This window comes from Pelmatolapia mariae, linkage group LG10_11, assembly GCF_036321145.2.
Source record: "Pelmatolapia mariae isolate MD_Pm_ZW linkage group LG10_11, Pm_UMD_F_2, whole genome shotgun sequence".
NCBI classification, from domain to species: domain Eukaryota; kingdom Metazoa; phylum Chordata; class Actinopteri; order Cichliformes; family Cichlidae; genus Pelmatolapia; species Pelmatolapia mariae.
Window position 1 is genome coordinate 38,015,520 of NC_086236.1, and position 25,819 is coordinate 38,041,338.

At 41.1% G+C, this 25,819-nt stretch overlaps 1 protein-coding gene across 1 annotated transcript in view; it reads left to right on the forward strand.

Moving 5' to 3' along the window:
• LOC134637766 (dapper homolog 1-like) overlaps positions 1-12,036 on the forward strand; it is a 29,961-nt gene extending 17,925 nt beyond the window's left edge. The window contains exons 2-3 of the mRNA XM_063488284.1: positions 2,545-2,671; positions 8,992-12,036. Coding sequence (XP_063344354.1) covers positions 2,545-2,671; positions 8,992-10,583 — 1,719 coding nt within the window. The 3' untranslated portion in view covers positions 10,584-12,036. The remainder of the gene's footprint in view (positions 1-2,544; positions 2,672-8,991) is intronic.
• Positions 12,037-25,819: the final 13,783 nt, after the last annotated feature.

A 25,819-nucleotide genomic window follows, 5' to 3' on the forward strand; every position in this document is an offset into this window, starting at 1 on the left:
ATCTACTGAGATGACTTTTTGTATTCAGAGGACGCACCAATGCTTGTTTAAAATAAGAAATTACCAAACCAGAAACTAGATTTCTGTTTATGATTAACTGAATACAAGGTCTGATTGTGTTCCTCCCTCAATAAACCACCAGAACAATATGGGAAGGACAGTTTTCTTAAGGTAGGGGGACACATTCAAATCCGCTAAACACAACAGAGCCGATAACAACAACAGAAGGAAGCAAGATGTTTGCAATAATCCACACAAAAGCGGAGAAATTTACATCCAAAGGACCAGGACGTCCTCCTGAAATGTTGGGGTTTATCACAATGGTGACAGCCTCAGGTGGTATAAATGCACTGCAAAAATAGGAAAGACTCAATTTACTGCCAGCATTATTATTATTAGGGCCTCTATTTATAGTGAAAGCTAAATTAACTATAAACTTTAGAATTCAAAAATTGCGTTTTGCAGCCTACAATGGCATACTGGCTAAATGTTTACTCCCTGTGAATAAACCATGTTTCTTATAGCTTAACAAGTGAACTGCATGTTCACTTGTTAAGCTATAAGGTACCTGTTATTGTACATGGTGTAGTTTAATTGTGATAGTAAGTGTTTGTGGGTGTAGCTGTCTGTTAATGTCTAGGTCACTGCTCTGTCTGTTTCTACCTACTCTCATCCCGGGAATGACTAGAAAGCATTTTTGCATCTGTTCACACAGTTGTGCAGTTAGGGAGTAGTTGTATGAGATTCCAAGAGATTCCTATAACTTCATTTAAAAGTATGTATGATGTCAACTTCAAAAAATTATTAAATTATTAAATTTACTTATATTATTAATGATTATAGGGTCCCTTGGGGGCAATGTTCCCTCTAAGCTGCGCACTGCTGGCACGTTCTCTGCGCACAGAAAAATCTAACCTGAATTGAAATTAAAATGAATACTTTAACAATTCTGTTCTGCAGTGTTAGTCAGTAAGTGACTGGCTGCTCCCGTATGGGATTAGAACGATGCCACCTTATCCCATAGTCCAGCCAATGATGCGATTCACATTCGTATATACGCAGCTAATCAATGTGGTTGACAGGCTATGACAGCGTCCTTATGTGCTGACACCGGTGTTTTAGCGAGCAAAGCGGCGTGGCTGATGTGGAGTGAAGTCACGTTAATCACAACGTGTACAACCATTGGAGATGTGAGCAGGACAGACGGAACAACTGACGGAAAAAGTGTGGACTTTATACCAGTTTTTAAATTGTGTTGATAGGCCACGTAAAACCAGAGTTATGATAAAAATATCTGCAATGTTTGGTTTTCTTCCTGAATACTATCGTTGTTTATATTTACTGGGGGAAGAAACGGTAAAAACGGCGTTTTATAAGGAAAACGCTCCAAAGCGCTCTCCACCTGTGAGCAAAAACAAAACCAAAAACCCCCACCCTTTCCTATTGGTTGAAAAATGTACCATGTCGACCAATCAAAAAATGATATGGCAACGTAGCATCTAGTTGTTAAGAAACGGGAGGAAGTTTTAGGAGTGACGGCGGTGTTTTGAGATGTGAGAGATTTGCGACGTTTAGCGCAAATCTTGTGTAGTTAGTGTGTAGTGTAGTCAGTAGTTTTGTTGTGTGTGTCAGAACAATGAGGCGACTGCTGAATGTTACAGGTGTTACAGGAGTGATACATCTCCTGTTGTCAGGCCTGCAGGTATCAGGCTGTTGTTCTCCTTTATCTCATAGTGGACAGAAATTATTTTTTGGAGTGGCACAAATAATTTGTGTGGCATCAGATTTGATGCAGAACAGCTGATTGTTCTGGAAATAGTTTGAAATGTTTATTTTAAAAAACGCCTTGGCTGCATTTTTAGGTAAACAGCTGCAAAAAACTTTGTTGTTTGCATAACTCAGTAACTTTTTTGAAGAAGTAACTATGTAATTAATTGCCCAACATTGGTCATTATATCCTGTATTTTGCAGACAGAGTTACAGGACTCTCTCCCAGACCACAGACTCACACTCATAATACAAGTCAGATCTTTATTAAAAAAAAGAAAAAAAGAAAGTTGTGTTTTCAAAATTGGAGTTCAAGTTATTTTTACTTCCAATAGTGTTAACATACTACACAGGTCATGAACAAGATTTCTTTTAATTTTCATTGTAAGTGGGCTAAAGCAGTTAATTAAAAGTAGTCTAACATAAATGTAAATGCTGTAATTTGATTATTTTAATAAACCATGTAACTTGGATGGATTCGATGCTGGCGTGACCACAGTGCACAAATTAGAGGGAACATTGCTTGGGGGTTGCATCAAGAAGGGTGTTCAGCGTAAAACTAGCAAAGCAAACATGTAGAGCTGCTGTGGCAGCCAAAGCCATGAATACCAAAGCAACTGTTACATTTAATATACACCACGGCGATGAGTAGCCTCTGTATAGGAAGAAAATTTGACATAAAATGTGAACACAAATAGAAGCACACAGCATTGGAATGAATGTTCAGTCTTTGATGATTTTTTTGACAATTTGAATTTCTTTCTGTGTGTATTACAGAGCAGTCTGCAGTTTACTCCCTGGGGTTTAAGCACATCTTTAGAAGAGCAGGTGGCAGAGCTGAAGGTGGACTGTGAAGTCAAATCATCAGATTCCACTAATCTGGATGCCAGCCAACTCATTTCAGGTAAAATTCAGGGCAGGGATAGCTCAGTAGGTAGAGTGGTGGCCCCATGATTGGAGGGTCGGGGGTTCGAATCCACTGAACGGCTACCCTGAGGTACCCCTGAGCAAGGTACTGTCCCTACACACTGCTCCCCGGGCGCCCAGTGGCTGCCCACTGCTCCACTGAGTGAATGGGTTAAATGCAGAGAGGAATCTCCCCAATAAAGGAGATCAATAAAGTATACATTATTACATTGAAAGGCTCACAAATGTCTATTATATGATCCAGAACTGGAAACTAAGATTGAAAAATACAATAATTTGTGTAAGTTTTAAAATCATATTTATTTATTTTCATTTATTGACAGTTTAGGAGTGAAGAATAGACAGAAAAGAGAGGGAGGGGGAAAGATATGCAGCAAAGGGTCACAGGTCAAATTCAAACTGGGGCTGTTGCCCCAGTTTGAAGGGCTTATGTTCTAATATGGAATTATGGCTACATTTTTCCATGTGTTTGAATTACTTTGTATTTGTGTGTGGATTACTCACAAAAGCATGCATTTGTGAGTAATTTAGATCTATCATGGGAGCATGAAATTCTATTAATGTCAAAAGTTCCACACGGGAAAAAAATCAACAGCACAGTGTGCTAATTCAACAAGTGTAGAGCTCAACAGCTACGCGTGCAAACAAGCCATGTTGCATGTGACAGTGTCTGCTTTGTGAACACTGCAACAGATGCACACTCCTGCAGTAACTCCCTGCTCTTGAAGCTGAATCCTGCACGCACCAATCAACTGAATTTAGACTTTTCGGACAGCAGCGCCCAAACGAAGAAAAACCTCTAGTTTAGCATTAAAGTAATCCAGTAACAGCTGTCAGCGTTTCCACTGCTACACAGAAAACAATACGTGTTGACAGTTAATTTGGCAAACTTCATTTTCCAAAATGTAAAGAAATATGGTTTCTAACAGAGCTCAATGTTGCTGCCACAAACTGAGGTACACTGGTCCATCAAGTGACCAATCACATTAGTACCCCGCTTCCTTTGGGCTCCGCCCTTCAAACACTCAAAGGTCAGTTTTTTCCAACGAGCATCTCCAAAACTGCAGCTCTTGTGGGATTTTACCAGTGTGCAGGTGTCAGTAACAGTAATAGTGGTGATCCAGCGACAGCGACAGCCAAGGCTCATTGATGCATGTGGGGAACAATGGCTGGGCCGTGTGCTTTGATCAAACACACAACATACAGTAGCTCACATTGCAGAAAAAGTTCATGCTGGTTCTGATAGAAAGGTGTCAGAATACACAGTGCATCACAGATGTTTGCTGTTTTGGCAGCAACACAGGGACCAACACAACATAATTGGCAGCTGGTCATTAGGCCTAATCTGTGTATGTACCACAGTTTACTTTTAACGAAGACAGAATGATTTTACAGGTCTTCGTTTGTTATATGTATGAGACTAGTAGACTCACAACCATGACTGGAAAATAGATGCGAAGAGAATTACTAGTGTGCAAAAGCATAATCAGTAATATCAATAGCAATCCAAGAATTTGCTATAATCTCACACCATCCTCTTCAACTAAGCCAAAAACAGATATTGTAGTGGAGATATCAGAAATACACAGCATTATGGCACTGATTCATTCTTTAGCACTATGGTCACCCTGGTGTGTCGGCCAGAACACCACTGAAGGCCAAATTGTCCCAGAGTACAGAAGAAGGCACTTTATTCTCACGACTCAGTTCCTGTGGCTGTAAACACAGGTGTGCGTGTGTGGTTTGTTATTATTCACGCACACATCACATCCCATCGGACGAATCCACCTCTCATTCGACACTAAACTGGCCACCTTACTAACTGGATGACGTCACCAGACGGTGGGCTGGCTCAAACTAACAGAAGGTTAAACATTAAATGAACAGTATATAAACTTACAAACACCTGTATAAGAACTCAAATAGAATTATCCTTTGAACTTGGGGCCTTTTATACAGATATCGTCTTGCTAAATGAACAAAAAACAACACACACACACACACACACAGACAGAGACCCATTAACGACTCAGTTCAGAAGGACTGAACGGGGTCACCATATAACAAAACAAATTGACATCAACAGGTTTGCAGGCGTTTTGGACAAATGGCAGGGTCAGGAAATAATATTTTTCAGAAAAAACTACCTAATTTCGTCAGTGGAGGTGAAATGACCGAGTAAAACCCTGAAAAAGTAAAATTTAATTCATAAGGAAAATGTATACACATATGTATAAAAATGACTTTATTTTGCAATTTAAACATGTAGTGCAACTCTTAAAATATGTCCAAATTACTAGTAAACTAGTAAAACACACAGGGAGACCCCATTTTCATATTCATGTTGACCTTCAGAGTGTTTCCCTGGCTGCCACCTTGTAACATCCTTTGCTTTCCACTGCACTGTATTAGCCAGTAAACACTAATTAGTGCTTTGAACTGATGCATAATACAACCTAAATTATTTCAGCCATCTTGGGTGCCACTGTCAGAAGAAATGGACGATATGGTAAATGATCATTTGACACACCTCAGCTTTATACAGGTGATTTCACTCCATTTTAGTCTTTAAGAATAACAAAAATTACACAGCAAAATCTCACTGGAAAATAACTCAAAATATTAGAAATATTCCAGTGTTTGAAAATCAGCACTGCTCAGTGTTAGCCATTGTTAATCTTCAAAACTGACTAGGTTACGTTTAAAAATATAACACTGTCAAAAGTGTTCATTTAACACTCAGAGGAGTGCACTCATATAGACACTCTCTAGTGTCAGTTTAACACTGGAGATTTTGCTGTGTAGGAGAAAGATTTGTAGTAAACAAAAATTGATAAATTTTAGAATTACATATGCCACATTCATTGTGTTTGCTTTTTTGTTTGTTGTTTCAGTACAGTGCAGTGGAATAAGCAAAACTGACTAAGTCTAAACGGTAGTACAGTTCAGCTACCACCTACAGTGGCTTGCAAAAGTATTCGGTCCCCTTGAACTTTTCCACATTTTGTCACATTACAGCCACAAACGTGAATCAGTTTTATTGGAATTCCACGTGAAAGACCAATACAAAGTGGTGTACACGTGAGAAGTGGAACGAAAATCATACATGATTCCAAACATTTTTTACAAATAAATAACTGCAGTGTGGGGTGTGCGTAATTATTCAGCCCCCTGAGTCAATACTTTGTAGAACCACCTTTTGCTGCAATTCCAGCTGCCAGTCTTTTAGGGTATGTCTCTACCAGCTTTGCACATCTACAGACTGAAATCCTTGCCCATTCTTCTTTGCAAAACAGCTCCAGCTCAGTCAGATTAGATGGACAGCGTTTGTGAACAGCAGTTTTCAGATCTTGCCACAGATTCTGGATTGGATTTAGATCTGGACTTTGACTGGGCCATTCTAACACATGGATATGTTTTGTTTTAAACCATTCCATTGTTGCCCTGGCTTTATGTCCTGCTGGAAGGTGAACCTCCGCCCCAGTCTCAAGTCTTTTGCAGACTCCAAGAGGTTTTCTTCCAAGATTGCCCTGTATTTGGCTCCATCCATCTTCCCATCAACTCTGACCAGCTTCCCTGTCCCTGCTGAAGAGAAGCACCCCCAGAGCATGATGCTGCCACCACCATATTTGACAGTGGGGATGGTGTGTTCAGAGTGATGTGCAGTGTTAGTTTTCCGCCACACATAGCGTTTTGCATTTTGGTCTCATCTGACCAGAGCACCTTCTTCCACATGTTTGCTGTGTCCCCCACGTGGCTTGTGGCAAACTGCAAACGGGACTTCTTATGGTTTTCTGTTAACAATGGCTTTCTTCTTGCCACTCTTCCATAAAGGCCAACTTTGTGCAGTGCACGACTAATAGTTGTCCTATGGACAGATTCCCCCACCTGAGCTGTAGATCTCTGCAGCTCGTCCAGAGTCACCATGGGCCTCTTGGCTGCATTTCTGATCAGCGCTCTCCTTGTTCGGCCTGTGAGTTTAGGTGGACGGCCTTGTCTTGGTAGGTTTACAGTTGTGCCATACTCCTTCCATTTCTGAATGATGGCTTGAACAGTGCTCCGTGGGATGTTCAAGGCTTGGGAAATCTTTTTGTAGCCTAAGCCTGATTTAAATTTCTCAATAACTTTATCCCTGACCTGTCTGGTGTGTTCTTTGGACTTCATGGTGTTGTTGCTCCCAATATTCTCTTAGACAACCTCTGAGGCTGTCACAGAGCAGCTGTAATTGTACTGACATTAGATTACACACAGGTGCACTCTATTTAGTCATTAGCACTCATCAGGCAACGTCTATGGGCAACTGACTGCACTCAGACCAAAGGGGGCTGAATAATTACGCACACCCCACTTTGCAGTTATTTATTTGTAAAAAAATGTTTGGAATCATGTATGATTTTTGTTCCACTTCTCACGTGTACACCACTTTGTATTGGTCTTTCACGTGGAATTCCAATAACATTGATTCATGTTTGTGGCTGTAATGTGACAAAATGTGGGAAAGTTCAAGGGGCTGAATACTTTTGCAAGCCACTGTATATTCACAGTGCTTACAGAAAGCTAGCATGCATTCACTTCATTTACTTGACAAAGATAAGCCACAGGGATGTGCTGTCATGCTGTGTTCTCCTATGCAGGGGCACAATTACATACATTTACCATACATTAATCCAGTGATTTCCAAACTTTTTTGGTTAGGCCCCCCTTTGTTTTACAAGAGAAATGTTTGCTGTGGGACAACTGTGGGATACTGTTTGTCCGTGATTTGAACCGGGGGAACAGATTACGGCAGGATCAGCCTGATATTATTTGTATCCCACTGTAACTTTACTGTATAAAGAGCTAACATCTCCAAAATGTCAGGAGTAGTTAGTCATTACAACAAGTGTTTGTGAACTAAAAATCAAGAATGTGGGATCCTGTTTGTCTGTGAGTTTGAGAGCCCAGCGCGCGCTCCCGACGCAGGAAAAACTAATTCTGTGGCAGAGACCTACCTCGGCACTTGTGCAGGTGAAGCCAAAGGGAAGATATGCTTCACCATATTTTCTAGTCTTTGGCTTGGAAGGAAGTTGGTTTGTAAACAAATTTGGCGATGCTTCATCTCCTCCTTTGCGTTTGTGTGGGAGCCCCGTCACAAACCTTTCCTTTATGCTAGCAGTGTCCAAGCATTCTTTCTTTGTTTTTTTTTCTTTTCATACTGCGCCCCCGCCTGCAATGGCTCTGTGCCCCGCCTAGGGGGCGCGCCCCACACTTTGGGAACCTCTGCATTAATCTATAATTGATAAATATATTTGTTGGTGTGTATGATGGAGGAAGGACGAGCTATCCACAGGAAGCATTTTGAAAAAAAATGACCAGGCTTGTGAAGTTGAACAGCTCTAGTTGTTCAGGTTTTTTTTATGGATTTGTAAAATCGATTTACATACATTCAGATTGTTTTGTATTTGTCATCGGACTGAAGCACAAGTTTGCAAGTATTCAAAATGACTCACATTTGTAAATCTTAGCTTGTGTTTGTGGATCATGTCATACACATTTGTGAGCCCCTTCAGACAAGTTTAACCCCATAGTGATGAAGAAATTTATTCCCAGAAACTGATGGACGGTTGTTAAAAGGAGAACACGGCCCTGTCCCATTTGTCAAGTGTTGCTGCCATCAACTTCAAAATGACCACATTTTTTTTTACGTCAAACATCTTTTCTATTTTCTATTATGAATAAAATATAGATTTATAAGATTCTGTTTTTAATTTACATTTGACATACATGCCAACTTTTCTTAGAACTGTAATTGTATCATATTTTCAAAACCAGTTCAGTTTCACATCTATAACATAGAGCGACAGACAGTAGCTGATGTTTTATCGGTTTTCTAATAATTCCACTCTTGTGGAAAGTTACTGCACATAAAAGGTTTCATATCCTAGACTAACCCTAGCCTTTCTTGACACCTGAAAATTTAGCTTATGGCTGTAAAATAAAGACAAAACATTGGTGTAGACACGTTTAATGGTTATCACACTGACGTTTTATTTTAAATCCTTGCAGTCTAAGCACATGGAAGAGTCTAGGTATATTATTCCTCTAATAAGGTTCATAGATTATTGAGTGAAAACTACTGTATTGTTTGTGTATCTGTACCACATATATGTGGTTTCAATTAGAAGTGTCACACTGGTCCATAGTTTTTCATTTTTATCTGCAATGGTCAAGATTCATAATTCCAGGTAAATGTTCATTAAAGTGAGAACTGACATCAGAATGATCATATGTATTGCCTCTGCTTTTTATTTTTGTTAGGGAAAGCCCGTGTAGCCAAGCAAAATGGATCTTCTGAAATGAATTGCTACCCCGTGACCTCATGTTCCCTCTCAGCCCCCGAGGGGAGTGGTGAGAAAGAGAAAAAAAAACCATATATGTCCACCCTGACAAGACATGCCATCGTTACCGGTGCTTTAGGGAAATTGAAAGAAGTTGACCCCAGTCTGTATGATTATCAACAAACCCAAAAGGTTGAGACTTACATATTTGGAGTGATTCAACGACGAACTCTACCCACACGGCCCTCAAAGCCTCGTACGAGCCTGGCACATGATGCCCGAGTTGTTAATGTGGTAAGGCAGAGTAGTTTGTGCCAAAAGGATGAGCAACATTTACCAAAACAGGAGTCGGCTCAAGAGATCATTGCACCCTCCCAGTGGTCAGAAGGAATTGCTTCAGAGGCTGGCCATAACCTAGATCAGGAGCAATACCTTAGGATAGGGCCTACTGAAGATCCACCACTCCCATATCATCTCCAGCAAAAGGGGCTTTATACCAAACCCAGGCAAGCCTCCATGACGCTGCTTGACTATCCACCTTGTAAAGATGTCCAACCAGACTCCAGCACTACTGAGCCTGACTTATCCCAACATCTCCCCAAGTACCAGTCCCCTCCAGCAGCAGCAGCAAAGTCTACTCAACCATCTTCTCCCGAAGATCATCTGGTCAGTGCAGAGTATATTCCAGGTCAACCTTGTCGGACCTCCAACCGAGCTTATGCACATCACCACACCAACCACCACAAAGGTCCTGGGGTGTCCAAATCCAACCGATGTGCATATTCTCCAGAAAGACTCTATCATCAGGAGCAGCAACCCATGGCTTTTCATATCCAACCCCCAAGGTACAGAGGAGGCCCAAAGAAATGTCGATCAAATGAAGACAGAAGTGGTGCCAGCAGAAAGCCAGGGAAGAAGGCGTGCAGGTCTCAGTCAGAGAATAGCTTACAAAGGTTTCCAGAGCGCAAGTTTAATACAGTCGAGAGGGATGGTAGTGGAAGTGGGAACGCTGGAAGGGGAAGCCGCGGTAATCAACCCAGAAGCAAAAAGCAGCAACAAAGTAGCGGCAGCTACAGGCGCTCGCTGTCCACTTTGGAGCTCAGCCAAGATGAAGCTGATCAGCCACCTGTGACAATACCTGTGCAAAGCAACCAAAACTGCTGTCTTAGGCGCACACGTAAACCCCGTCCTACACACGCATCATATGCTTACCCCACAACCTCGCACCATTTCCACCATCATCAGCACATGGAGTTTCAGTTGGAAAGGGACCAAACGCAACTGTGTCAGGCCACCGATGATTATTCTCACGCAGGTCAGGTAGAGTCTGAGTCGAGCATGAGTGAGGCTGACTCTCCAGATTCCAGCTCATTGTCCAGTGATTCAGATGAAAGTGGTGGTCTGGTTTGGCCACAGCAATTACCCCCAAGACTTTCCCTCCCATCAACACTTGCTCCATCTGGAGCACCTCTGCAGCCTAAGGCTTTTGTCAAGATAAAGGCCTCACATGCACTTAAAAAGAAGATCTTGCGCTTCCGTACTGGTTCACTGAAAGTAATGACCACTGTATGAAGTGAAACGAATGCCAAAGTGAAGTAACATGAGATGCAGTCCTTGAGTTTATGTACAGTGATGACATATTACATGGAAATGCTAATGAACTGATTTTGGACATGAATGGGTTTTAGTCTCAACAAGCAATGAACGAAATGGCTGTCACTCTATGCATCTATGCATCTCCAATCTCTGTTTCAAAAGTAAGATGTATAAATGACATTTTCCATGATAGTAGAAGTCTTAAATAGATGACTCACGCTAAAAAAGTCCTTGTCTTTGTTCAGATAAGTCCTGAAACACTGTCACGCATGCACATGTATATCATATTCCAAACCATGTATATCTTCATTTGAATTAGCCTGACACAAATTAAAATGATAAGGGGCCTAATGTTAGACCAAGATTTTTGTTTGGGACTTGGTTGTATAAATCACAACACTACAGACTGTGTGTCTGTAGTGTTGTGAAATTCACTTCACAACACTACTCATCTTAAGGCACAACATACCAACAAGGTTTCACTAGAAACCAAGTTTCAAAGGTTTTGGTGAGCTTGCTGTCTGAATGTGCCTACTTTTACTCACCCAAAATGGTGCTATGTGTAAATCAAAAACACGTGTGAGCAGAGCTTAAGTACATTAATATTAATTTGTTTTATTTAATACATTTGCATTGTTTAGTATGTCGTATGAAAGTAAGTCATTCATTTTTGGGTATGTAGATGAGCACAGGCTATTAGAACGACTGCAGCATTTAAATAAAGTCATTGCCAATCGTATTTAAATGTATTTGGCAAATAACTTGACCCCAGTTCAGTCACAGAGAGATGGCAGACTAATAGTAGACCAGTGACTCTGTCTTTATTGCCGGTTTATCATTTTACACATTTACAATAATTTTTAACATTAAGTTTTGTTGCTATCTTCAACCACTGTGTGACTCTGATGTCTCTGATATCTAGGGCTTAATATTCTCTTTCAAGTCTGTAATGTCAACTTTACAAAATTAAGGATGCAATAAGTTGGACAAGGGATTTAAAAAGAGCAGATTATTTGAAATCAATCACCATAAAAATGAAATAAGAAATGCTTCTATTGTGACAATGACTCAGCACACACACAGGCAGCTTTGCAGGGTGAGTATCCATTTATTCACAATGTTTACAACACCGCAGCACTGAGCACACTCATGTCTCCAGTCCCAGCAGGCTACTCAAACGTAGAGATTGCTCAGACAATCAGTCCCAGCTGCCCTGGAAAACTGAGCTTTCTGGTAACGTTAAATCAAACCGTGCTCTTTTCCCAAACTTAGCCAAATAACTTTGGTGCCTATGAGTAACCAAACAAAGGTCAGCTGCTCTCTTCAAAGCAATTTTGTGATCAAGACAGGAATAAAGTAAAAAGGTGTGGTTATTATTTTATGTTCTTTACCTTACCAAACAAAGTGCCTTTAGGTGGCTGCTATATAAATAAAATTGAATTGAACTGATATTTGTGTGTGTGTGTGCATGTGACCAAAGGGGGATTTCTATGGGCTGGGCTGTTTTATGACTTTAGGATTTAGCTGTTTCTTTTAATTGAAGGGGAGAGGAGGGGTGCAGCAAAACACAGCAGCAAAAGAAAAACTTGCAGCCACATTTGAAAATATTTAACACTGAGTAAGAAATCAGTCGATTTCAGCTTTTTTGTGCTATGCTACAGTCCGTTTATAGCTTTTTCTCCATTCCTTCATTCCTCCATCTGGTAGTAGTTAGAAACAGAACCCTCCCTTCTGGCCAAGAACCGAGAGTATTTCCTGCTTAGTTGGTGGTGGGACAGAGAGGCATAGAGCCTGCAGAGGAAACCCCAGAAAGAGAAACAGAGGCACAGTTAGAGAGTGGGAGGAGGGTGAACGAAGGCCTCGTGCACATACATCTGGCTTTCATTACCCAGACAGAGAAGGTGATGGTAAGTGAGGGCAGACAGACAGAGGGGCTTGTATATGTGCCACTTTTGGAGATACTGTACATTTCTCGCTTATTTTGATGTTTTTCTGACTTTCACTAAGTTTATCCTCATTTCAAAAACTTGGAACCGACTTTCTAAACCTGCCTTCACTGTAAACAGAACAGCAAGAAGGCGTGGCCCTTTTTTCTTCGCTATTATTTTTACTTTTTTCTGTTTGTAAAAACATGAATCTTGGTGCTCTGGGCCTTCAATGTAAAGCTCATGTACTAGTCGAGTCAGCCAAGTCCTGAGGGAATGACAGAGCCATCAGAAGAGTAGTCAAAGAGCAAAAGGTTCAAAGAATTTAAAAAAATAAGAGCACACAGAGAAAATGGTTTGGTGTGAACGTTTAATCCCCCTCTAACAGTTTCTCCCCAGGGACACAACACAACTGATATTTTGACGTCATGTTTAAAATGCAGTCAGTCCAAAAAACATAATTATGTTAAACTCAGTTACTCAGGATTTATGGTTTAGCAGGAAATCTCCACAATGGCTGTGTCCTATCTGCAAAACCCTTTGAAAACCTACGACATAACCCAACGTGAGACTCCCAAAATATGTGCATCAGAGTGACAGACCCCACCTCAAAAGCACAGAGAGAGCACAACTCCCCACAAAGGCCAAGAGCTAAACTAAAACACTGATGTTTAATGCTCATGTCAGCTTTGGTAACATAGAAATCTAGTGTAGTGTATTGATCTTCTTGTGTTACTGTGAAGTTATAAAATGGTGTATTGAAACATGTTTTTAAGAGCTCAAACAAAGAAAGTTCTTATGTTCCCCAATGACTAATATATTGCTTTAAAGTTTGGAGATGATCCAGTGGAAACCAAAGCTCTGAACAGACTGAAACCTTTGGCTTCTACAAAGTGTAAACTTTAGATTTTAAGATATATTTATAGTGTGTGAGTTTGTAAAACTTTATCCATTCATTGTTATGTCGTAGGGTGTCGTATTAAAAAAATAACGAGTGTTTGCACAGCTCTCTCCGTGCCCCTTTATATGATATATAAGGCCAACTTTGACCTTGAATGCTAACAATAAAGGTCAAGGTTAGCCTTAGCCTAGGTACTCGTGTCCCCCAAGGCCTAGAATATTTTTTATAAAGTTGGAAGACAATCCATAAAAATAGTTAGACAATTACGCTTATAAAACCGATTTTCACATTTGGTGTGACATTGAGCTTGACCTGATTTTCACCTAAATTAAATCAACTTGAGGTGATTTAATTTGAAAATGATATCTGGGAAACTGTGGACGCTAGACTGCTGTGAGAATAGCAATCATCTTCTCAAAATAAAGAAGAATAATCATAACATCAATACAAGGATTTACAAATGTCAGCAAATTTGGGTGTGATGAAAGTAAAGGAAGTGGAATAAAAAAAGGTTGACCATAACAAAAAGTGTGGACGCAGGAGGGTTTTTTCTATCGCCTGGCACTGTATATAAAACAACTGGACATCACCACACTAATTGACACATAATGCACACGCACACTTACATGTTGGGCCATAGCTCTACAAAGGCTCAGTGCAAAAGTAACTTTTCAAAGTGGAGCATTCGTGGCACAGTCTAAAGCAGGGGTGTCCAACTCCAGGCTCGAGGGCCGGTGTCCTGCAGCTTTTAGATGTGTCCTTGATCCAACACAGCTGATTTAAATGGATAAATGACCTCCTCAACATGTCTTGAAGTTCTCCAGAGGCCTGGTAATGAACTAATCATGTGATTCAGGTGTGCTGACCCAGTGTGAGATCCAAAACCTGCAGGATGCCGGCCCTCGAGGCCTGGAGTTGGACAAAGTCTCTGCACTCCTGTCCCTTTAATCTCTTGTACAATATCATATATCTTTTATGATCACAATGAGGAAAACACATCATTTCTAACAAAAGGAAAAAATTATTTTGGTAGTCAATTGAGCAAACTTGATTTTTCAAAATGGGAACAAACATTAAACATATTGTGTTGCTGCCAGTTATCACTCAGTGAAAGACACATCTGTACACATCTGGCTACAGACCTTCAGCTGCTGGGGGTTCAGGCTTCACTAGAGCAGGCAGTCTGGGGTGGACAGGAGAATGGAGGAAGTGACAGGCTGCCTCTTTACAACACAAGGTAACAATGGTAAGTGACTTACTTGTTTGATTTGAACTAGTGTCTGATAAAAGTTAAGCTTGTTGCTATCATTCTGTGTACATTTAAACCATCGTATAACTATATTACACACCATGCTTGTAGCTGCTGGCTAGTTGAGCAAGGGTTTTTTTACTTTGTTGTTATCTCTGTGCAGCCAACCAGTGGATCACCTTTGTCTGTAGCTCCATCACTCTGGTGTCCTGCTGTGGACCTGCAGACCAAACATGAATTCCACATATCAGTCTGCTGTCTACTGTTACAACAAAATATTTATTTTAAAAAATGTTCATTTTAGTTTGATAGGGTTATATACTTCAGTATTTACAAATCTTAATCATAAAAAGACTGACAGGAACTATATCAAAGAGCTGTTTGTGCTAGGTAGAATGTGGTTATTAGAAAAATTATTGTACATGGTTTCAATTAAAAAAACAACAACAGCAGGAATGAAAACTGTGTGTCTGATTTAGATTATGAATCATCATTTAGCAGCCCACAAAAACTCACGGAGCCCACATGGTGTAGCTGCCTCTGATTATTCTGAGAAGTTAATCCTTTTTCCACTTATTTGTATATCCTTAGATAAAAGCATTAATACTACAGTATATCTGCATTGTGTCAAAAGCTCACCAATAATATGTACCTCAAACATTTGTTGTTGTTTTTTTTCAAAATCCTGTCAGCCACTGCGGCAGCCTCGCCCACCAGATACTGGATAATGCACCTGCCCCCCAATGCCCTATGTGTATTTTTATTGAGTTGTGAACTGTATTGAGTATAGAGTGATTAAAAAGAAAGGGGGGGGGGGGGTCACCAGTACAGCCAGCAAAGCCACATGAATGGCCCTACCCAGTGCAAACCACAACCCCCCTCAAGACCCTACGTGTGTGCCTGATGTGTTGTGTGGGAGGCGGGACATGTAAGAGCAAGCAGACAACTGGTCCATTGCCCACACCCCACCACAGGGTTGGAAAAACAATTATTCAGTGCCTGCAACAACAACAACCACTTAGTCTGGAGTGGAGACATTGTTTCTATTTAATAACATATTAGTAACCATGTTAATAATCTTAAAACAAACTTAAAGAATAGTGGTGACTACCAGGAAACACCCGGTAGTCACCACTGTGTAAAAAGCAGGAATTTAATGCTATGGTATTGATAACTTACTAAAACAAATATCAGGAAGTCTGGGATGAACTGGAAACACAAGCGTAAAAGAATAATACATATGAATTTCACAGCATAGTTTATATCTGGATGGCAATACATAATATGATAAAAAAAACATTTCAGGTAGGAAAGAAAGTGGAAAACATTTTTAAAATGTACAGTACACAAAAATAAGGTGCCATACATGTTCTCTTGCTTATCTAATTCAGGGTTGTGGCGCCACCATTCTGCGCCTCCTTCATCATTGATTGACCTCTATCCAAAGATCCAGCTCTCTTGTCCAGGTTTTCTTACTGAAAAATTCAGAGTTTTAAAACAATGTTAAAGCAAGCATGTTGTAAATGGCAGTTCTTTGACCAACAATTTGACAGATACAGATTGTACTATTAAAAAACTCACCATTATAATTTGGGTATAATGTAAAATAATTAATTCATCTTTTTCCTTTTATGTCAAAAACACGTACCAGCACAGATTGGAAAATTTTATGTCTATCATTAGAAATAAACCACTACAAAATTCAGTGGGCATAGATAGCGCCTTTGGATGTGCTGTCACTTGGTGTTCGCTCTCTCTGCGGCAGAGTATCACTTCCTGTTCCAACACACAGTAATGTTTTTGTGTAGCTTATCTGAATGGCAATTTAATTAATAACTTTTATTTCATAGTGTAATCTTCATGTGCTTCATTCAAAGCTCACTCTCTGTGCATTCATTCGCTAATTTATAATCACAGTATTTACATACTGTTTCTTTAGGGTTTCACTAGCTTAGCTTAGCTCATAGCCAACTTGCTAGCAGCATGGCCTCTTCACCTGTCCCTCCTGCAAGCAGCCGAACGTACCATAGGCCCTGCTAGCTGTTCCCTAGCAGAATGTTCTGAGCAGGATAGCTGGGTGACGGTGAGGAGGAAGCATAGTTTTAAACAGACGTTCCAGGTACACCACCAACCTGTTCGTGCCTAACTGCTTTTCCTCACTCGACGACACACCTGCAGGGGATCAAACTCTGGTAATTGGCGATTCTGTTCTGAGACATGTGAAGCTAGAGACACCAGCAACCATAGTCAATTGTCTTCCAGGGGCCAGAGCAGGCGACATTGAGGGAAATTTAAAACTGCTGGCTAAGAGTAAACATAAATTCAGTAAAATTATAATTCACGTCGGCAGTAATGACACCCGGTTACATATATTGGAGGTCAACATCGATACTGAATCAGTGTGTAACTTTGCCAAAACAATGTGGGACTCTGTAGTTTTCTCTAGTCCCCTCCCCAATCAGACCAGGAGTGACATGTTTAGCCGCATGTTCTCCTTAAAGTGCTGGCTGTGTAAGTGGTGGTTAATGCTTCAGTCTTAAATATGATCAACCTATCTCTAATAATGAGCTATGTACCACAGACATGAGATATATATATATATATATATATATATATATATATATATATATATATATATATATATATGTATATGTATATGTACTTATTAAACAAATATGTAAGACTGCTTTCTTCCATTTGTGCAACATCTCTAAAATTAGAAATATCCTGTCTCAGAGTGACGCTGACAAACTAGTTCATGCATTTAATACTTCCAGGCTGGACTACTGTAATTCATTATTATCAGGAAGTCCTAAAAACTCCCTGAAAAGCCTTCAGTTAATCCAAAATGCTGCAGCAAGAGTCCTGACAGGGACTAGAAAGAGAGAGCAGATTTCTCCTGTATTGGCTTCCCTTCATTGGCTTCCTGTTAAATCCAGAATTCAAAATCCTGCTCCTCACATACAAGGTCTTAAATAATCAGGCCCCATCTTATCTTAATGACCTTGTAGTACCATATCACCCTATTAGAGCACTTCGCTCTCACACTGCAGGCTTACTTGTTGTTCCTAGAGTATTTAAAAGTAGAATGGGAGGCAGAGCCTTCAGTTTTCAGGCCCCTCTTCTGTGGAACCAGCTTCCAGTTTGGATTCAGGAGACAGACACTATCTCTACTTTTGACACATAATGCAAGATTAGGCTTCAAACTTTCCTTTTTGCTAAAGCATATAGTTAGGGCTGGACCAGGTGACCCTGAATCCTCCCTTAGTTATTCTGCAATAGGTGTAGGCTCCTGGGGGATTCCCATGATGCACTACGTGTTTCTTCTTCACTATGTGTTAACAGACCTCTCTGCGCTGAATCATACTTGTTATTAAAAAGAAAGGGGGGGGGGGGGGGGTCACCAGTACAGCCAGCAAAGCCACATGAATGGCCCTACCCAGTGCAAACCACAACCCCCCTCAAGACCCTATGTGTGTGCCTGATGTGTCAGCGGGTGGGTCAGCGCCCTGACCCACTGGTGTCAAGACAACCATCTCACCCTCAACGTCGCAAAGACAAAGGAGTTGATAGTGGACTTCCGGAGGTGCAGAGAAGTACACACCCCCATCACCATCAACGGCGCTGCTGTGGAGAGAGTGAGCAGCTTCCGCTTCCTTGGTGTACATCTGGCTGAGGATCTTACGTGGTCAGTATACATAAACAAAACAGTGAAGAAGGCGCAGCAGCGCCTCTTCTTTCTCAGGAGACTGAAAAGATTTGGCATGAGCCCCCGCATCCTCAGGACCTTCTATCGCTGTGCCATTGAGAGCATCCTCACTGGATGCATCACCACCTGGTACGGCAACAGCACCGCTTACAACCGCAAAGCTCTCCAGAGAGTAGTGCGGTGTGCTGAACGGATAATTGGAGGTGAGCTTCCCTCCCTCCAAGACATCTACAGGAAGCGGTGCCTGAGGAAAGCGGGGAGGATCATCAAGGACTCCAGTCACCCCAGCCATAAACTGTTCAGACTACTTCCATCAGGAAGGAGGTTCTGCAGCATCCGGTCCCGTACCAGCAGACTGAGAGACAGCTTTTTCCACCAGGCCATCAGACTGCTGAACACGTCATAGACACCTCACCCTCATTACTGGAACTTCAACATTATGCACTCCATACTGTACATTAATGCCACTGTTTTGCACATGTCAACTACCGACCTCTGTATATTTTATATATCTTATTTTATTGTTTACTCTATTCCATTTGTAAAATATGTATATACACACTCACACACACACACACACACACACACACACACACACACACACACACACACACGTAGAGAAACATATTTAGTATACACATCCAGTAATGGATGTGTATACTACTCTTATATATTGTACATATATTTATTACTTTCAGATTTAGCCATTCTTATATTTTGCTTTTTTTACGTTATTGTATTTTTGCACAACTCTGTTGCTTGTGAAGCTCGCACACAAGAATTTCACTCTCATGTACTGTACCAGTGTACCTGCACATGTGACGTGACAATAAAAAGTGATTTGATTTGATATTAATCTCTGGCTCTCTTCCACAGGATGTCTTTGTCCTGTCTACCTTTTAATTTTTGTGACCTCTGATTGGTGTCATACTGGGGACATGAATTATAATTTTACAGAATTTACATTTCTCTTTAGCCAGCAGTGTTGCCTGCTCTGGCCCATGGAAGACAATTTACTAGGGTTGCTGGTGTTTCTAGGTTCACAGGTCTAAAAATAGAATCCCAAATAAAGAGGCTGAGGAGTAGCTAAACATCTTTCACACTGAGCAAGCACTGAGGAAGAAGCTGGAGGGACACGTAAAGAAGCAATGCTGCTATTGAGACTCACCATGAGCTAGCAAATATAATCAGCAGGATTCAACAAACAGTGTGCTTTGTGAAGATTACACTGAAATTGAAAAATTTGTTATCTAAAAGTTTGGAATTAAAAAGGTACACCGATAAGTTACACAAAACACTACTGTGTGTTGTAGCAGGAACAGGAAGTCATACTGCAGAGAGGGCAAACACTAAGTGACAGCGCCACACTCTGGTAGAAAGTGGTTTCTGGTTGCATATTTACAAGCCCCAAATGGAAAACACAGAGGATAAGCTTCTAATGCAGGAATGATGAAAAGAAAATATAGACAAAAAACAGAAAGCAAAACCCAGGAGCCATGATGAGTAATTACACCATGACCAGAAACAGTAGGAAATATACAGCAGCATGTTTCTCGACAAATGACAGAGACAATAAATACAAGAGATAATTAGGCAAATGAAACACAGCTGAAAGTAACCACACATGAGCCAACAAATAGTAGAACTAATACAACGCACTACCAATATAAACAAAGTTACAAAACACAGACTGAACAAATGAACTTGACACAGAAGGGAAAGGCTCAGATACTAACTAATACTAACTGAAATAAGCATTAACTGAAACAAAGAACTAAGACTCAACATACTTAGGCAAGTGTCAATCAAGAATAAGCAATCAAAGCAAGAACCAAATGGACTATTAAATAATAAAGAAGAATTTAAATGTGCAAAGCCCAGGACCCTGACAGAAAGAGGTGATCTGTGCTACATAGCAGCAGTTCTATGTCTTGATGATTCTGAATTTTTGAAAGCCAAGTTTGCCTGTTTAACAGTGGCATTCAGTCAGAACAAGTCAAATCTAAAAATATATAAATAAAAACGCGCCATAATAAAGCAATCTCTCTACTTTCATGTCAGACAGTGCTGTCATAAAGCTCCTCATGTGCATTCATCCTTTTCATTACTGCCATCTTGTGGCCAGTTCACTTCAATTTTATTTATATAGTCACAATCAGAATCTGAATATCTTTATTATTAAGTGAAATTAAGTGCAGAGTCAAGAGAAAACCTTTAAATATAGTTACAAAAGAATAATATAAAAAAAAGACTTAGAACGCAGTCAACAGCAGTTGCCTCCTGGTGCTTTATATAGTAAGGTAAGGGCCCTGCAACAATACCAAGGAAACAGAGAAAACCCCAAAAATCAGATGAACCTCTGTGAGCAAGAATTTGCCAACAGTGGGGAAAAAACTCCCCTTTAACAGGAAGAAACATTCCAGCAGAACTAGCCTCAGTAAAATTATTTGCTCATCATTATGTTTTTTCTTGTGCAGAACTTGTGTCTCGTCAGTACATAATGTTTAACCCTTTTCTTATGGCATCTTAAGACTATTCAGTCTCTATAGACGTCTTACTGTGAAAAGAGCATAGGATCAGGAACAGCTGGTATGAATAGGCTGACAGGGCTAAGCCCTCCCTATCCCTATACTTCCGGCGGCACCACGAGCAGGCAGCAGCTGATAGTGCTCTGGCTAATTTATAGTCCTTTTTATGGTGTATTGTTTTGTTTTTGTTTCACGAACGAGTTACGATGCAGACCACCTACAACATGCAGACAAAATCAGGAAAAACAGCACAATTTCCACGACAAATCTGCTGACAGAGCTACGGAGCCTGGGTCTGCTAACTCCCCACCCCCCACCGAGGCAACGAGGCACAGCTGGCCGAAACGCAAGCACTGCAAATGTAAACAACAGCGAGGGAAGCGCACCAGCACTAGTGCTAGGCTAAAGGGCTAACCCATTCCGGCCAGCACTTACATCCATCCTGCTCTCCAATAGTGGTGTGCAATACCACTGATTTCCTTTCTGATACCAAGTAAAATTCAGAGTGGTATCGACGATACTGATCCAATACCGATACTCTGTACAAAAACTTAATGTTTCATTGTATTTCATAATACAATATATAATTGTATTATGTAATCGTAATAATATAGCGTCATAATGATTACAGGACATCAGACTACTTGTTCATATTGCTTAATAATGCAGAATTATCATATAGAAATTTTAAAAACTGAAGTTGTGCGCTATTTGAACATGTTGCCTGCCTGCAGCACTAAAGGACTCCGCCAGAGACGTCTGTCTCACCCTAGCAGCACCTGTCCTTCTCCTCCTCTTCAGTTCGCCTCAACATAAGTTCGTCATATTCTGTGATATGATTTACTCTGAGGTGTTTGATAAGGTTAGTGGTGTTGCCACAACACCTCACTGTCTTGCCACATGTATCGCAAACCACGTCTCGGCCGTTTGTGGAGGTAAAATACATCCACACATGACTCCGTTCACGCTCAGCCATCGAATCGATATTTCAATATCGATCCGCACACCACTACTCTCCAACGTTCGCTCCCTGGACTATAAAATGGATTATCTGTGGCTCCAGCATTCAACCCAGCGTGAAGTAAAGAACTGTTGTGTTTTCATCATCACGGAAACGTGCACGAACTCGGCTGAAGTGAGTCGCCACTGCTCACCACAGGTGGAATTTTTAATATTAAAGTGTCATCTTTTCTATTTACTGAGAGAGTTTTCCTCGAGACTTGTTATAGCAGTGTATCTCCCACCAAATGTTAATGCTAACATGGCACTAGCAGAGCTGTCTCCAGCTATCAACGAGCTCCAGACTGCACACCAGTAAGCTTTTCTTTTTGTAGCCAGTGACTTCAACCATGCGACTCTCAAGACAGTCCTCTCCAAATTCCATCAACACGTGAACTTTCTAACCAGAAAAAGAACTGCCTGGATACAGTTTACACCAGGGGTGTCAAACTCAATTGCACTTTAGGTCGCGGGCCAAACAAGATAAACATTTATTGAACACACTAAAACAATGTTTTTTAAACATAAATATGAATAAAAACAGACAGGAATATTATTCCAGATTAAATAAACTTAAAAAATAAACTTTAATTTTAAATATTTTGCTCTTCATAAAAATATATCCTGTCAAAATTATGCAAGTTAGAAATATGAACATGCTGCCAAAACCCCCAGAAAAAATCAATGAAAGCATACACAAGGTTGGAGCCGCATGTAGACGGAGCATTGCTTCAGGAATGGAACTAATAAACTGTGCGGGCCATTCAGTGTCGTACTTTGCCTTGAGTGTCCCATTACACTGCAGCTCCATCTGAATCTGCACAGGTGCAGTTCAGCAAAGTCCGCTGACTTTGTTCAACATTACTTTGCAACAGCGAAAGTGAGGCAGGTTGCACTGGTGCATTTGTGACAGCTTCATTTGAAATGCCTTCACCGCATCATACATGCCATGTCCATGAACTGACAGATTTCCTTGCTGAGCTCAAAAACTCGATTGAGAATTTTTCCCCAACTCAGCCAACGGACCTCTGTATGATAAGATAAAACTCTGAATCTATTTCCCACATAAAAGACTGAAATCGAGGGTGATTTAAACTTTTAGCGCAGATAAAATTTACAGTTTGCGTTACGGTGATCATTACATGCTCGATTTTTAGGACTTTACCACACAGTGTTTCCTGGTGTATGATGCAGTGATATGCTGTTAACTCACCGGTACAGTTCTCCTGCATCTTTACTCGCATCCTGCTGACTAGTCCACTTTTTTCACCGCAAAACACCGGCGCTCCATCTGTTGTAAGTCCAACAAGTTTGTCCCAGGGCAGTTTCATGTCGGTTACACTTTGACATACGTTTTCAAAAACGTCTTTTCCTGTCGTTGTCCCGTGCATCTACGGATGAAGATGGCCAGCTGTGCAATGTTCATCATGTCTATACTTTCATCCACAGCAAGAGAGTATGCAATAAGTTTTTGCTTCTTTCACACAACTGTGTTCTTAAATCAGTGGCCATCTCACAAACCCGATCAGCAATCGTATTTCTCCTCAGGCTCACATTTGCCAAAATCTGCGTTTTGTCTGGACACAAGACATCGCACAGCTTCATCATGCAGCTCTTCAGAGTGGTACCGGGCTGATTTGGCTATCTCCTCTGATACAATAAAACTTGATTTCACAACAGCTTCACTTTGTGATTTTGCTCTGGTGAAAAAAGTCTGCTGAAATGTCAGATTCTTCTTTAGCTCTTCTACTTTCTGTAGTTTCTGCTCTCCATTTAGGTTTTTTAGCTTATCCTGACGTTTTGTCTCGTAGTGCTGTCTTAAATTAAATTCCTTAATTACAGCCACATTAGCTCCACTAATAAGATACGGGTTTACTAGCAATGTCTGTAAATATATATTCAGTCTCCCACTGGCACTGAAAGGCTCTGCTTTCAGAATCAACTTTTCTCTCCACCATTGTGAGCGGCTAGATTGACTCGGGAATGTTCCCAGGTAGCCTAGCGTTCAGCAAGAAGGCGGCAGCGCTGCATTATGGGATCTGTAGTTTGTATATTATTAGCGCCTCACATCGCCGGGCCATGCATAACAATAATAGTACATCGATATAAAATGATCTCGCGGGCCGGATATAAATGTACGCCGGGCCGGATGTGGCCCGCGGGCCTTGACTTTGACACATGTGGTTTACACCAACGTGTGCGGAGCCTACAAGGCAGTTCTGGGCCTGCACATCGGCTCATTTGACCATGCCACTGTGTTGCCCACCTACACATCACTGCTGAAACGCACAAGACCTGCCAGGAATACCATCAGAGTCTGGCCGAGTGAGGCTGTCTCAGGGCTTCAGAACTGCTTCGAGTGCACAGACTGGAACATGTTCAAAGAGGCAGCCACCCAAAATGGCTTCTTGGACCTGGATGAGTTCACTGTGACTTGCTACATCAGTAAGTGCACAGAGACGGTCTCCAAAAACATCACCACGAGAGCCAATGAGAAGCCCTGGTTCACTGCAGTGGTACGTGAATGTCGAACAGGTCGACCGAGGATGCTATTTCCACTGCACTTCACCTCTCCCTCTCCCACCTGGACAAGAAAGATGCCTAAGTCAGAATACTGTTCATAGACTTTAGCTCAGCATTCAACACGATTGTTCCACAAAAACTGTTAGACAAATTTAGCAAGTTGGGACTGAGCACCTCTCAATGCAACTGGATACTAGATTTCCTGTCAGAGAGGCCTCAGTCCGTCCGAATCTGTTACAATCTCGCTCCACCCACACGCCAATCAGCATCCACGGTTCCACAGTAGAGACTGTTAACCGCATGTCAACCGCAAGTTCCTGGGAGTTGACATCTCAGATGACCTCACCTGGACCACCACCTCCATCACCAAAAAGGCCAGGCAGCGCCTCCACTTCCTAAGACGCCTGAAGCGGGCCAACCTTCCTCCTTCCATTCTCATCATGTTCTACAGGGTCACCATAGAGAGCGTTCTGACCAGCTGCATCTCCGTGTGGTTTGGAAACTGCCAAGTCGTGACCTCAGCCAGCTACAAAGGATTGTTAAAGCAGCTGCCAAGATCGGAACATCTCTCTCACTGCTACAGGACATCTTCCACAAGCGCTGCATCAGTAAGGCCTCCTGCATTGTGCTTGACCCCTCACACCCCTCACATGGACTCTTTTCTCTCCTTCCATCCGGACGCTATCGCAGTATTGGGGCCAGATCCTCCAGACTGGGGGATAGCTTTTTCCCACAAGCTATCAGACTCTTGAACTCACTACCGGCTCTCCCACTTCCCCCCACCACACACACTCACACAAACCGTTAACTGACTCTATTGCACTTTACACACCACTACCTCTGTAAGACATGCTGCTCTATGGACAGTTTTTACTCCCAAGAAAATCTGCTCTAGTTTACAAGCTGCTACACTGTTCACTTTAAACCACTCTAAACTGTAAATTGTAAAATGCAAATTTTATAACATTAGCTCTTTTATTGAGAAAGCAATTGAACACAACAGTAGTATGGCTTTTTACACTATCTTTGCTTTCAGTTTTTTAACTTATAGTTGAAAAGAAAAAAGAGGAAAAAAAATAAGAGTAAAGAAAAAAAAGGAAAAAAACAAAACTTGGGTTAGGAGGTAGCAGGGTGGGTAAGTTCGCATAATACTCAGGGCTTTAACGTAAAAAAAAAAAGCATGGTTCATAAAAAATCACACCTCACAGGCTTAACATATTCTGTCCATTTAGACCATATTCTGTAAAAGGTATCCCTCTGAACTTTAAGAGAAAATGACAATTTTTCCATCGTATAGATGTCTTGTACAGAGTGTATCCAATCTTCCATCGTTGGTGGTTCAGGCTTAAGCCATCTCCTCATAAGAGGCTTTTTACTT